Source organism: Lepidochelys olivacea (genome assembly GCF_965140295.1).
Source record: "Lepidochelys olivacea isolate rLepOli2 genome assembly, chromosome: 3".
NCBI lineage: Eukaryota > Metazoa > Chordata > Testudines > Cheloniidae > Lepidochelys > Lepidochelys olivacea.
Window position 1 is genome coordinate 160218080 of NC_140413.1, and position 14897 is coordinate 160232976.

Consider the following 14897-nt stretch of genomic DNA (forward strand, 5'->3'; position numbering starts at 1 on the left):
AGTGACTAATGGGGGGTAGGGGTGGCCCAGGCCAGCCCACTACTCCAGGTCCCAGCCCAGGGACCCTGTAGATCACAGCCATCTGCTATGTACCTTTAACTATATCACATGGCTTCTCAAATTCCCAGGGCCACTTCTCCATGGCCCCAAACCATCTTCACCCTTACCTCAGGGCCTTCTCCTACTAGAGTCCCAGCAACCAGCTCAGGGCTCTTTCTCACTCTCCCTGGTTTCTAGCAGCACTGCTCTATCAGACACCCACACTCATACAGCTGCAGCAAGGCACTGAACACCCTGCTCTGGCCCTGCAGCTTTTGTTATACTAGGCTGCTGGGCCTGATTGGCTGTGTCCCACACAGCCACTGTAGGCAGTTTGGAGGACCCTCTCCACTGCCCTTTTTTGGGGCAGGGTGTGGCAGGGTCACAAGATCTCCAGCAGGGGGCCTCAGAGGGTCTGGTATACCATGTCACATGGACTCAGTGCCCTCTTAAACCTATTGAAGGTACTGAGATGAGTGGGTCTCATCAGGAGGTTCTGGAGTACCTGAAAGAGGGGCAGCAGCTTACACTTTCTATGTAGATGTGTGTCACATCTTGCCACATAAAGGACAGGTGTCAGGGGACTCTGTAAACTGTGCCAAACATATGCCCATGTTCATGTGTCCGTGAAGGAGCTGCCAACTGAGATCCCCAGTGGATCGTGGGTCCGGATGGTGTACTGGGGCTCTCCACCCTCCGCAAGTGACAGCAGGTCCCACCACTTTTGTGTTGGGGTGGGACATGAGGGCAAGGAAGTGGATGGTATGAAGCACATGCATGTAGAGATGTTCTTGGGGCATGGTTTGGAGAAGGGCCTGCTGGATGGTGCTCAGCCAGCTTAGGTGGTGCACTAGAGGTATCCGGGGTGGGGGAGAGAGGAAATCACAGGGCAGAGGCCTGATGATGAGAACTGGAGGGCTGAGGTTGAGGAGTTGGCAGGAAGTGCCCTCCAGCAGGATGTAACAATGCTGCCTCTGGTGGGACACAACTGAGAGTATCAATTCAGGACAAATTGCTTAGAGCAGCGCAGTCAGACCCAAACTGGTGGTTTTCCACCTCTCAGGCACACCACACCAGCCAAACAGAGAGGACTTTGGTTTCACCCCACTGGCTAACCATAAGTCATACAAGCAATTCCCTTAGACACTCCAGTTTCCCAGTATTACCACCAGTGCCACTTGTTATAGGGACGAATGGTTATGAAAACCAATTCCCCAGTAAAAGAAAAAAGAGATTCTCCTGATCCCAAAGGACCAAGCCCCAGACCCAGGTCAATATACAAGTCAGATCTTACTCACAAATCACACTGTTGCCAATCCTTTAGAATCTAAAATCTAAAGGTTTATTCATAAAAAGAAAGAAACACAGATGAGAGCTAAAACTGGTTAAATGGAATCAATTACATACAATAATGGTAAAGTTCTTGATTTAGGCTTGTAGTAGTGATGGGATAAACTGCAGGTTCAAATCAAGTTTCTGGAGTACATCCACAGCTGGGATGGGTCATTCAGTCCTTTGTTCAGAGCTTCAGTTTGTAGCAAGGTTCCTCCAGAAGTAAGAAGCAGGACTGAAGATAAAATGGATGGGTTTCCAGGGTCTTTTATATTCTCTGCCAGGTGGAAGGATACCCCTTTGTTCTTACTGTGGAATTCACAGCAGCAAGATGGAGTTTGGAGTCATGGGCAAGTCACATGTCCATGCATGACTCAGGCCGACACCACTGTTTACATGTTAGTTTGAATGTTCCCAGGAAAGCTCAGATGTGGATTGGCATCCCCCAAAGTCCATTGTCAGTTAAGTGTTTCTTGATTGGGCACTTACTGAGAATAGTCCTTTCTCAAGAAGCTGACCAACTGCTTAAATGAGGCTACTTGGAATCAAACACACTGAGATACAAGTACATAGCCAATATTTATAACTTCAACTACAAAATTGATACATGAATACAGATATCATAATCACAACCAGCAAATCATAACCTTTTTATAGACACCTCACATGGCAACCTTTGTAGAATATTTGCTGCAAATATATAACAGTGGCTGCAATGATGATCTATACAGTCACAGTTTATGTGAATACTGTCACACAGGACCACTCAAGATAGGTGACAAAAGCTTTCCTCTCCTGGAGCACAAAATGGTGGATGCACAGGGTAGTCAAGCTCATGCACTGGCCAAGCACCACGGGGTCCACCGGCCAAGCACCACGGGGTCCACCCAATCCCTCTAATTGTAGTCCAGGGGTCTCTGATTCTGGTGGTACTACCCAGGACTATCTTCAAGCACACCAAGGGGTACTCCACCACCTACATATGAAGATGTGCCTCTGACAGATGTATTAGCACTGGGACAGGCAGATCTAGGCCTGCCCAAAAGTTAAGGCCCACCCCCTCAACTAAGTGGGAGGAACCACTAAGCCCGAGTCACAGTTGAGTACTTGGGACAATGAAAGAGAAAACAGAAACAGGTTAAGGGTTAAAGTTATTAAGTCAAAGGTTAAAAATAAGGCAGCCAGAGGGGGACACAGAGCAGAGAACCCCGGACAGTGCCCATCACTCCTCAAAGGTGTCTAAGGAATTTGTAGACACCACCTGGGTAGGAACTCTACCCAGATATGATTGAAAAAGGGAATGGAAATAGACTCCACAGTCACAGAGTACCCCCATCCAACTTCCTTCTTCTGGTGTGATGGATGGCCATCTTTGCCAAAGCCAGGAGAAGATGGACGAGGAGGGGTGCACAGATCAGGAAAAGCAGGGGCAAATGCAGCTATAACCTTAGTAAGAGGTTCTGGAGGAGCCAGAAGAAGGGCTGCCACCTGATATACCCTACATAGATGTGTACTAGTGTCTCCCTCTCATCACAGGAAGGATATGTATCAGAGGAGTGCATGAACCACGTCAGGTACACGCCTGTGCTCATGGCTCAGAGGAGCCACCAACTAATATCCCTGGTGGGAAGTGAAACCAGAGTGGAGCACAGACTGGCCCACCAGGGTTCCTTGCCCTCTTCCAGTGGCAGCAGGTCCCGCCACCTGGTGTCGGTGTGGAACACGGGGGTGAGGAAGTGAATAGTATGAATGGTGAGTGCATACAGATCTTTTCCAGTCATGGTTCAGAGGTGGATCAGTTGGATGTTGTGCAGCCAGCTCAGGTGGCATGTCAGGGACAGCAGGGAGACTCACAAGGCAGGATGACAAGATCCAGAGGGCCAGCGTGAGGAATAGTCAGGGAGCACCCTCCTGCAGCACCTGCTCAAGGAAAGTTGGAGAAGCAGGAGACAAGGCTGCCCTCACCTCCTGGAGCACACAACAGGAGACATGCAGGGTGGACAGCCTCATGTGCTGATCAAGTGCCGCAGGTCTACCCAGTCCCTTTGATCGTAGTCCAGGAGATCTCTAAGTCTGCTGGTACCAGCCGGGACATCCTCTGCCACACCAAGGGGATTCCACCACCTGCACATGAAAATGATAGATATGGAGTGATAGATATGGAGTGGATGAGACAGATGATTGCAGAACGGACAGTATTGTGGTTATGGCAGCTGAATGCACCCTGGAGAATTGGAGTCCATCCCTGCCTCTGCAATGAATTCCTATGTGTTGCTAGACAAGTCACTTGAAACTAATTTTTTCAGATGTGGTCACTACTCTTATACTCCTCATTTCCTGGGACCAGATTTGCAAAACTGCTGAGCAATCACAGCTACAATTGAAGTTAATGGAACTGTGCTTTGAACACATAAAGTGCTATGTAATGATATGTACTCTGCCAAATTATATCCTAGGTATCTGTTTGGCATCCAAACTTACTGGGAACTTTTTACTTTTATCTCTGTGTCTCGGGAGCCCATCTGTAAAATGGGGATAATAATATCCTCTCACCTCACAGGGATGTTGTGAAAATAAATTCATAGAGGTTTGTGAACACTATGATAAAGTTCATGAAAAATTAATAATTCTGCATTGAGAGCAGGGTTTGACTAGTATGTTATTAAACAATGAGGAGAAAACAAAATATTGATTAGTTGCTCATTAAGTGAGAACTGTCTATACTATGCACTGACTGCAGTAGGCTTCTGTGGAAAAAATACTATGGGATCATGTAACTAAAGATGATCTCCTAATGCATAGGCACAAGGGGGCCAAATTAGGGTTTCACTTTAACTCTGGCATTTAACTTTTCAGTGATCACTTGGCAACCTTAATAATGTTCTTTTAGCACATTTGATGTTGGGGTGTGTGTGTGTCATCTATCCATCTATCTTTGTGTGGGTGTATGTGTGTGTGTATCATCTATATATCTAAGTATGTGTGTATATATACACGTGTGTGTGTATTTACACACTCGCCTACAGATGTGCATACACCTATATATAGTCTGTCCATATGTATTACAGATCAGGACACATGTACACAGTGTGTATACAGAGACATGCTAGGTAGGCACACCGGGCTGGGTGGGAGGCAGCTAGACAGGTGCGTGGCAGAGCCCCCTCTGGGTCTGTGCCCTCCCCCCATCCCCTGCCGCTGCACAAGCAGGGTGAAGCCCCGCTCTTCTCGGCCCCCCACCCCATAGGCTCCACACCGGCTCCGGGCGGCGGAAGTGGGTGTAGGGGGCAGTATAGGAATTTCCTGTGACGTCCCGGCCCGGACTCCATTAGGCTGCAGCTGGGCAGAGAAGTGACAAACCCAGCGGCGCGGAGCAGGCCGGGCGCCTGGGGCGGCCGGGCGGGGGCTCCAGGCGGCGGCGGCGGCAGCAATAACAAGAGGGAGCCCAGAGCGGGCGGCGGCGCTGCCTCCGGGACCCCGGGGGGGACAGGGCCCCGCTCCTCCTTCCCTCACCTCCCTTCCTCGCCTCCCCCGCCCCCCGGCTTCCCACCACGGCCGCTCTCGGCGAGGAAACTCTGGCCTCCGCTTCCTCCTCCTCCGACTCGGACACCGGCGGAGCCTCCCCGCCCCCGCGGAAGAAAGCCCGGGCCTCCCCGGCGGCGGCGGAGGGAGCAGGCGAGCCCGGGGCTTCCGCGGGCAGAGCAGGCCTCACCTCGTCCCAGTCCCCCTCGCTCTCCGCCGGGCTCGCCCCCCCTGCCGCCCCGCTCAGAGGCAGCAGCGCCATGCAGGCCAACGGGGCAGGAGGAGGCCAGCAGCCGCCGCCGCCGCAGGGGCCGGCGGGCCCGGAGCTGGGCTGCTTGGGCGCCCAGAACGGCGAGGCCTCGTCGGGCTCGGCCGCCGGGGAGCAGCTGGCTCACGCCAACGGGCTGCTGCCCTCCGCGGCCAATAGCAGCGGCGGCAGCAGCATCAGCCCCGGCGGCCTGAGCGTCAACAACGGGGTCCCGGCCGCCGGGGGCCCCGGCTCGGCCGCCGCGGAGCTGGGGGGAGGCGGCGGCAGCGCCCTGAAGAAGAAGAAGCGGCTCTCGCAGTCCGACGAGGACGTGATCCGGCTCATAGGGCAGCACCTCCACGGGCTGGGCCTCAAGTAAGTGCCCGCGCCTCTCAGAAGGGAGACCGATCCCTTTCTCCCTCATACGGCGGCGGGCTAGTGGGGGTAAGGGAGCCCCACACGGCGAGGCCCCGTTTTCCTCCCCTTCCCCTCTAGCGGTGCTATGTGGACCCCCCCCGCCTCCTCCTCCACAGGGACCAGAGGGAGGCTGGGTGGGAATGGGGCTCCGGGCCCCTCCCCTGCTGTAGGTCCGCGCTGATGTAGCTGAATTGCACATCGATAGGGAGAGAGGAGTCAAAAGTGGGGGAGGGGGCTGGCTTGGTGCAGGAGTGGGCCGGGGGAAAAGAATGGTGCTGGGAGACTTGTTCTGTTTTAGGGCACCATTTGTGCCCATGGGAGACAGACCAACAAATCTGTTTATGACCCACATACGTAAGATTTGGACGGTGGAGGGGAGGAAAGGGGCCGCCTTCTCCCACATACTACCTTGTCACAGCTTGATATCCCATTGTATAGAGAGATCAGTAAGTGTATATGAAGGGGAACTGTGGGGCAGACCTGATGTGTTGAAAATAATGACGTGAGGGGCCTGTCTTTAAGGCTCTTCCATTCAAGCTTTGTACATTCGAGACAGACGGTCTGAACCGTGGTGGGGAACAGGTAGAGCTTCCTCTGCCAGAGATGACAGTATGAAAGCCCAATCACATACCACTAAACTCAGATCAATACAAATGTGGTAGTGGGGGCGAAGTGATCTGGTGAACATAATGGAGCCTGGACACTTGGAGGTTTTTGTTTTGTTAAAGTCTTAAGAGCTCAGTGGTTAATTGTAAACAAACCAACCGAAGAATTAAACCAGTATTTAGGATTCTGACTGCAGAGCCTGTGTTCGTGTAATTGGATGAAAGCTTTTGTAGGTTTGGTTTGGCCATATGTCTAATAGCTTTTTCAAAGGCTATCTATAGAGTGAAAAAATTAAAATGACAAATAGGTTGGCTCTTCCGTGGCTTAGAGCACTGCAGTATTTTTGGGTGAGTATGCAGTGGAGGGAGGCGAAATAAAAATACAGAGAGATGAACCATCTGGATTTTATAAACACCCCTCTCCCCCTTTTCTAAATAAAACATAATAGCAACTAGGTGGATACTGAGATTTTCGGAGGGCTCCTATAGATGATGCCCCAGAAAATAAAGCTACAAGGGAAGTACCAAAGGAGAGATGGCAAACTGTTGTGGGGCTGGATTGATTCTAATGAACTTAGTACATAAAATAAAATGCACCACTGACATAGGAGGCAGATTCTCCACAGCAGGAGACAGCTTGTGACTGTTTATAGGCTACACCACAGTAAATATGCTATTTTTAGCACAAAAGGGGGAGGGTTACAAGTTAGTGGGTTTGCTTATTTTTTATTTTAAGGAACGAACCTTTTAAAGTCCTGACATGAACAAAGGCTAGGACTATCTCTGCAGACATGTTAATACAGAGCAGTGGCAGCCCTTTATACCCATTCTCTACTGAGGGTTATAGAGGCACATCTAGTGTTTATAACCTATATTTTCCTCTGTGCAGACAACTTGCTGCTAAAAACTGGTTTATTTCTATCTAGACATGCTTGTCCGAGATGATTAGTTAGTCAAAGACGACCATCTTGGCACTTCATGCAAGTTTTCAAACCAATCAACCACTCTTGTGGATAGAGAGCTGTCTATTGAAGTGAATTGAGTGATTGGAATACTTATCTGTTCACGTGTTTCTGAATCTGGTTATAACTCTTTTGCTTCATAAAAAGTCAGTTTTTATCTATTGCAGGCTTATTGCAGTGGGTGGTGCATTTTAAGGGTAAAATTGGTCAGTTTTTTTTTACACTGTATCTCTCCTGCAGCCAGACTGTTGATCTTCTCATGCAAGAGTCAGGATGTCGTTTAGAACATCCTTCTGCTACCAAATTCCGCAATCATGTAATGGAAGGAGAATGGGATAAGGTAATGTATGTGAGGCATATAGGACAGCACAACTACTGTTAAATGTATAGTATATGAAATGCATTTCATGGTTCTTCAAGCTTATGTTTCTTTTTTATACCAATTTTTGCAGGCTGAGAACGACTTGAATGAACTTAAGCCATTGGTGCATTCTCCTCACGCAATTGTGGTAAGAAACACATCTTGAATTGTTTCAGATATAGTTTGGAATAATTGTAGTAATACACTTTTTTTGTACCTAGTTGAGAGTTAATGTATTTATTTTAGTAAGCAGCTTGAAGTCTCGAGCACAATACTAATTTGGTCTCCTGTCATTTTGTAGTATGTGAGAGAGAGCCTAAAAATATTAAGACCAATACTCAATGCATTTAATGTGTAAATTTATTAAAGTCTTTCTTCATGGATTCAAATTGTGTACTCCTGTATATCTAATTTAAAATCCATACATTGGATAACTTCAGTTGAAACTGTTTGTTTAATTCAGTTACTTTAGAGAAATTCGAAAAGTGCTTCTGAGTTTGAAATAGCTGATTTTTATATGTTTTCTTAAAGAACCAAGCTTAGATACAATGTAGAATACCTAGGTACTGTGGGAGTTTGCATACTGCAATAGAATGTTATGGGAATATAGTCGCTGTTATAGAAAATGAACAATACTGTTGCTTTTCTAGCTAGCTTTTAAAGAACAAATATGTGTGTGTCACTCTTTGGAATTTTTGTAGAGCTTTGTCCTCTTTTAAATTATTTTTAAAGCAGACCAGTCTGGTAATGTGTGTTCACTCTGTTCACGCTATGGTTTCGATCCTGTGACTTGACAGAGTTACAGCTTATTTGGTTTTAATGTATGTGGTTTCAATAACTTTGTGGACTCTGACATACAAAGAGTTTCTGGTTTTATTTCTATGACCCAGGATCAAAATGGTTACATACAGCCCTAGTCTTTCTTCAAACATCTTTTTTACTATGTTAAATGTTACTGAAATTAATTGGACATAAGCTATTCAGTGTAGTTTTGTAGTATTATTTGCGGAGAAAAAAGTAACACTGCTTTTTGAAGTGCCTGTGGCTGTACACAGTGAGGAATCAGCTGATGGCTGCTTAGCTTTTTACTTCTAGCTGATTCATTTTGTTGTCAGGAGGAGAGTTTCCTGCCTGGTGGGGGAGGGGAAGAGAGAGAACAGGAAGTGAAGTAGGAAAAACAGATGTTTAACAAAACATCAGTGGCTGCCTGAAAGAAGTTACATCTTGTTCTGTAATTGTGTGAAAGTTTAACCCCTCCAAAGTCTTTTCTATTAAGCTATAGTTCTAGTACCTGTATTTTGCTTTGCAGGCTAATATTGAAAGGCAAGCTTTTTAAAAGACAGCAGGAAAAAAAACCTGGGTCAAGACAGACTATACAAACAGAGTATACCAAAATAATGTGTACATTTTCAGTGTCTCCTGAGGAGTGAGAATTCAGAAGCCTGTTACATACCCAAGAGTGTAGCATCTATTGAATTTAGAACTCTGATAACATTTACATTTTGGGGATATGCGTTTTCGCGATTCCGTTCAAAATGGTGCTGTCTATTCTAGTGCATGAAAAAATTGTCAAACTATGAGGATTTTTGTACAATAGGTAATCTTGACAAAAGAGGAAAACAAGGACGATTTGCTTTTAGAGAATCCAAAGTATGAAGAACAGGAGTACTTGTGGCACCTTAGAGACCAATAAATTTATTGGAGCATAAGCTTTCGTGGGCTACAGCCCACTTCATTGGATGCATAGAATCCAACATATAGTAAGTTGGAAGTTGCCATACAAACTGTGAGAGGTTAATTAGTTGAGATGAGCTATTATCAGCAGCCCTAACCTTGGGGAAAATGAGTAAAACTCATAGAAATGTGAATTTTGTTTTCAGACTCTACCTTCTCTAAACTAGGTTGATGCTGTAAAGTGTATTTTGTTCATCTAAACTGAGTCTGATGAATAAAAAATAACAAATACTGACTTTAATTTATTTTCTTACTACTGTACATGTGGCAGACTTTTTTAAATAAAAGATGTAAGGTACGGGGATAGGACTTTATCTGTTTTATCATCCATATCTTTAGAGTCAGATGTTTTAGTATTTGAGTTTTTTTTAAAAGCTATTAATAAACTTTTATAGGGGTGACCTATCAAGTTTTTTTTAACGTTGATTGGAAGATATTTGTCTGGATTATTTTATGGTTATTGCAAGATTTCAGTCCAATTTAGAGCAATAAGTAGCAACTGTAAAAGGAAAGCTCACTTGATTTTTTTTTAATTGTTTTTTACAAAAAAAAAAAGTCTAAGCTGTGACAATCTATAGAACATAATCAGATCTAATAAAAGATGATTAAATCTCTGGGTTTTGCACTTTCAGTGATGTTGTAGGTACTTCTATTTATTTTAAGGGGTGGGGTTATCTTTCTCCCACTCATGGCCCTAGTGGTGGGGGGAGTTAAATAATTCAGGTTTTTGTTTTTTTGTTTTTTAAATCACTAGTAATCTTACTAGTGCCTGGACTTCATCTGTTTCCACCCTATCATGAACAAAGTAAAACAACTCAATTCAATGTGTACACACTTTGGCAACTTTATATTGACAATCTTCTGGTTTCTGTTTTTAAGTCAAACTTTATCATAATTTTAGATTTTAAAAAATGTGTTCATTCAGCTGATGTTGAACAGCACTTAGTAGAATAAGTGCAGTAAATCGCCATATCCTTTAGGGAAAGAAATGCTGTTTGTGTTTTATGAACCAAGATCATATGGGTTTGGGTTTCTGAATCTCAACCTGGCAGTTTGACCACATGTATCTGAAGTTGAGTGGGCGGGGGGGGGTGTATGTAAAAAGTCAATCTTACTGACATTTTGCTGTAAGCTTTAATAGGCTAGGGAATCTTACTTTTATTGTGACTTGGTCAAGGGTGATCTGGATATCAAAATTTTCACAGCTTCTGATCAAAAATGAGCTATGTGAACATAGAGTTGTACTGCATGTATATTCTAAATTGTCTGTGAACATGGGCATAAAGTGCTTTGAGATCACAGATGGAAGTGCTATAAATGCTGCATATTAAGGTACAAACTACTGATCTAAGTTTAAACTTGTGGGTTCATTAAACAGCTGCTGCATCTGGCCTGAGCTAAAAATGAAAAGTAGCCTCCCCTCTTAGTTAATTTGTAAACACCACTGAAAGGCAATTGTGCCCTGTACTACCGTTGAGTAATATGGCTAGCCATGTCTATACTTCGTGTCACATAGTATGGGGGATGCAATTGGGTGAGGAGCCAGAAGAAAGCCTTATCCAGAGTAGTGGACCAAACATGAAAATCAAAACTTTCTTCTGGTGTTAGGTCAGAGGTGGGCAAACTACGACCCATGGGACCACAGGCGCCAACTTTTGTTGGTGCTGGAGGGTGCTCATGCCCCTCCGCCCCCTCCCTGCTCCTGTTGGACCTCTCCCCTGAGCATGCTGCATTCCTCCTTCTCCTCCTCCCCCCTCCCAGTGCTTGCTGCGCAAAACAGCTGTTTCACGGCACAAGCGCTGGGAGGGAGGGGGGAGAAGCAGGACACGGCAGCGCGCTCAAGGGGGAGGCAGAGGTGAAGCAGGTCAGGGAGCTGCCAGTGCGTGCAGAGCACCCACCAATTTTTCTCTGTGGGTGCTCCAGCCCCGGAGCACCCACAGAGTCGTGCCTATGCACGGGATCCTTCTGCCCGGCCGCTGAGCTCCTGGCCTGGGAGGCTAGCCCCCAGCCACTCCCCCACTGTTTTCCCTCCCCTGCAGCTCCTGGGGCAGTACAGCAGATCTGGTGCTCTGTGCTGTGCAGTGGCGTGGCTGACTCCAGCCAGGTGGTGCAGCTGTAGCTCCGTCAACCGCTGGTCCTCCAGGCAGCGTGATAAGGGGGCGGGGAGGTGGATCGAGGACAGGGGAGTTTGGGGGGAGTACTTAGGGAGTGTGGATGGGGGTGGGGTGGGGAACGGGGGGGTTGGATGGGGGCAGGGGTTCTGGGGGGGGGCAGTCAGGAATGGGAGGAGGGGTTGGATGGGGCGGCGGGGGGCAGTCAGGGGTCGGGGTTCTGGGGGGGCTATCAGGGAAGGGGGGGCCCATCAGGGGGCAAGAAGCAGGATGGGGGGCCGGGCCATGTCTGGCTGTTTAGGGAGGCACAACCTCCCTTAGCTGGCCCTCCATACAATTTTTGAAACCTGATGTGGCCCTCAGGCCAAGAAGTTTGCCCATCCCGTGTTAGGTGGTATTTTCAAAAAATGTAAGGATATCCACTTTGGTTTTTGGCCCAGGCCAGCATTTCAGTCAGTGCACTTGTAATTTCCAAGTGAAATTTCACTTGTCTACACTTGATTTGGGGTTATTCTGTCAGATAATGGTATTCATCCTAGCTAGGTGAATTTGAGCATCACACTTTTAAGAGAGATAGCACTTCTACCTGCAGTTATGTTCAATGATCATTTGAATTCCAACTGGGGGCTTTCAGGTTTCCTAACTCTATGGTATCAGCTAAAGGCTTGTCTACACATGAAAATTAATCTGGAATAAACTAGGGTGTGAATTAAGAGCAGATTAACTATTCCTTATTAACTCCATGTGGAATTAGTGTGTCCACACATGGAGGTTAATCAGGAGTAATTTGCTGTGTAGAGAAGCCCTAAAAGATGTAATGATTCCTTATTGGAAGGGGATACACTCCAGGATCCTCTCATGTTTTCCTTTTGCTTTCACTCAGAGGCCTTGTACCTGGTTACCTAAAAGAGAGTTGCTAGATGCAGCTTCCTCTAGTTTCAGTCAATGGCTTTGCTGGATTGCCTAGAGGAGGCTACTCAACAACAGGATAAGAGTTTCTGTCCCAGGAATGGCATGCACAGCCTCCCTGTGGACAGGAGAGCAGAGATCCAGACCAGTTTGGAATAACTTACTTTGCTGACATCAATCAAGTGACTTTTTTTTTTTGTTGGGGGGGGGTATTTAAATTGGGTTGAGGTTTTGTTAAACTTGCTTGAAAAAATTGTGCTATTGTTAAGTGCCACTATTAGTAGAGTATCTTATTTGATTTTTACAAAACTGCCATAGGTGGAAAAACAGAATATTGAAAGTTAAGGCCCTGATTCTTCAAACCAGACACATAACTTTACTCACATAAATATTCTCATTGACTTCAACAGGACTATTTATGCTAAGCATGTACATAAATGTTGCAGCATTAGGAGGCTAAAATTATATTTTTATTAAACTTCTCTCTTAGTGGTGGTGATTGTCACTTCAAAACAAAATTGCTTTGATGTTAACAATGAAAAGTTATTTAGATTTTCAATATACTAATAAAATTGTTATGAATTCGTTTTTTATATATGCAAGTCAGTTTTTCAAAAATAAAAGCCTAAAGTAAGGTTCCTAAATGATATACGAACACACATTCCATTGACTTCAAACCACAAACACAGATCAAAACACTTCAATTTTCTTGATTTCAATTTGAGGACATTCAGAATATCAAAAGATGGTGTTGCTTGTAGTTCTAGAATGGGCTATTTGCTTATCTGGTTTGCAGGGTTTTCACAGTAAGGATGTTGATGGGGCCCTGGACTTTGCTTTTTCAGCTTGGATGAGTATTTTAAGAGAAACCACTAAGAAGTTCATATTTTATATAGAATCTTTATATAACTAGGAAACTAAGAAAAAGTACAAAACATCCAGTTTCGTCCCGTTTTATAGTTTAAGCACTGACAATATATATACTTAAACCACGTAACATTTTTCAATCCTGATTTTGCTCAACCCTGTTCAAAGCTTAGACCCTAGCAATTCTCTATGTATGGTCACTTTAACATTGAACCAATTTTAGTGTTAATTATGTCATAGAAACAGCAGAATGCAACACTTCTTCCTCAATTCATCTTTAATGCTGTACATCAGGTTTAAAAGGAAAGGTTTAAAGGACTTTTTAAAAGGAAAATATGCTCTGAACCAACTGTGAGAATGTACATATTCAGCTGTCTTGGCAACAGTACTCTGCCTTGGTTGCTATACACAATATAAAGGCTGAACGTTGGTCAATTTTGACATGCTTCTTGTACTAGTATGGATAAAATGAGTCATGGAGACAGTGCCTCTGCCTTGCTTTTACAGGGATTTCCATGAAATTGCTGATATTGGCACAACAACAAAAAAAACATTTATTATTTTCTCTTCTCTTTTCTTCTTCCACAGAAATGGCTTTCATTACCTGGCATAATGGTCCTAAAAAGGGGTAGAGGTAGTGATTGGATGAAGTAGTTATCTCCATGCAGATAAGGGAAACCAAGAAAAAGTGAATGGATGGATACATAGGAAACAAAATATTGTCTGAGATAATGCTGGGAGAATTGGAGAATATTCAACACGAAGTTCTGGATAAGAACTGAGAAAACAAAGTTTTAAAAAAAACCCCACCAAACTTCAGTGTATGTGGTGATCACCTACCATGAGGAACCAACCCCTCCACTTTCCTAATAAGTGGATAGGAAGTATTAAAAGGGGAAGGCTGACTTCTAATGACTCATCACCCCAAAATCTGCAACATTATACCTGTAAAAATTGTACAGATACTCTGTTTTCTAATGGGCCTCCTCTTCATGCCGAATGCAAACAAACTGAATATCTGTGCACTGACAGAGAATAATATAAAGGGGGTTCTCACCTATCTGGTACAGGACATCAGAGTATTGGAAAACTAAGATGCTATAGTATGAAATTAGCTACAAATATCTGTCCGATGATGCATATCTAGCTAATTTCATACAATTCTGAAAGCTATACAATAAGTCAGCAGTTTTCTTTCATGTACATGAAAACTTGATACATGTGGTTTGTTCTCAAGAGTTACAGAAGGTCTGTTGCACTCAATGTTTTAATGAAGTGTAGTAGTCATAGGCTGTATTCATAATCAATCTGGAATGCATTCCAGTTGAAGGAAAACAAATATTTTACCTAAATGTTTTAAGTTCCCTCAAAAAGCATCAGACAAAACCACTACTAGATAAAATATTTAAGATCTATATCTCTCACCTAGTCAAATGCATAGCAGGAATGAGATTTTTATGAGACTCATTGTAGTAGTGTATCTTTCTCCATGCCATTGTGATGACTGTACTATATATCTGAAACAACATGAATGAGAGATAACTAATGTTCTTTTAAAATATTGCTTGCATAGTCAGTCAAATGTTAAATTGAGTAAAACTCAAATCAAGAGACAGTCTCAAGTAATTTAGCCTTTAGTCTTAAAACTTAGGATTTTTTTTAATTTACAAAAATTACTCTATATATCTTTCAATTAAGTTCTAGTTATTTAAATATTCTATTGTTAGCAGCTCAGAACATTTCAGCATTGAGCTATTGTATGGAAAAACAGAATTAAATGAAACTGATCAA

At 44.5% G+C, this 14897-nt stretch overlaps 1 protein-coding gene across 3 annotated transcripts in view; it reads left to right on the forward strand.

The window, feature by feature from the left end:
* The first annotated feature begins 4805 nt into the window (after nucleotides 1-4805).
* The window catches only part of WDR26 (WD repeat domain 26), a 45589-nt gene continuing 35497 nt past the window's right edge, over nucleotides 4806-14897 (forward strand). For 2 of the 3 annotated variants that reach the window (XM_084623516.1, XM_084623517.1), the window contains exons 1-3: nucleotides 4806-5515; nucleotides 7365-7464; nucleotides 7577-7633. In XM_084623516.1, the coding sequence (XP_084479642.1) occupies nucleotides 5154-5515; nucleotides 7365-7464; nucleotides 7577-7633 (519 nt within the window). In that variant the 5' untranslated portion in view covers nucleotides 4806-5153. The remainder of the gene's footprint in view (nucleotides 5516-7364; nucleotides 7465-7576; nucleotides 7634-14897) is intronic. The other variant, XM_084623515.1, reaches the window with a different exon arrangement.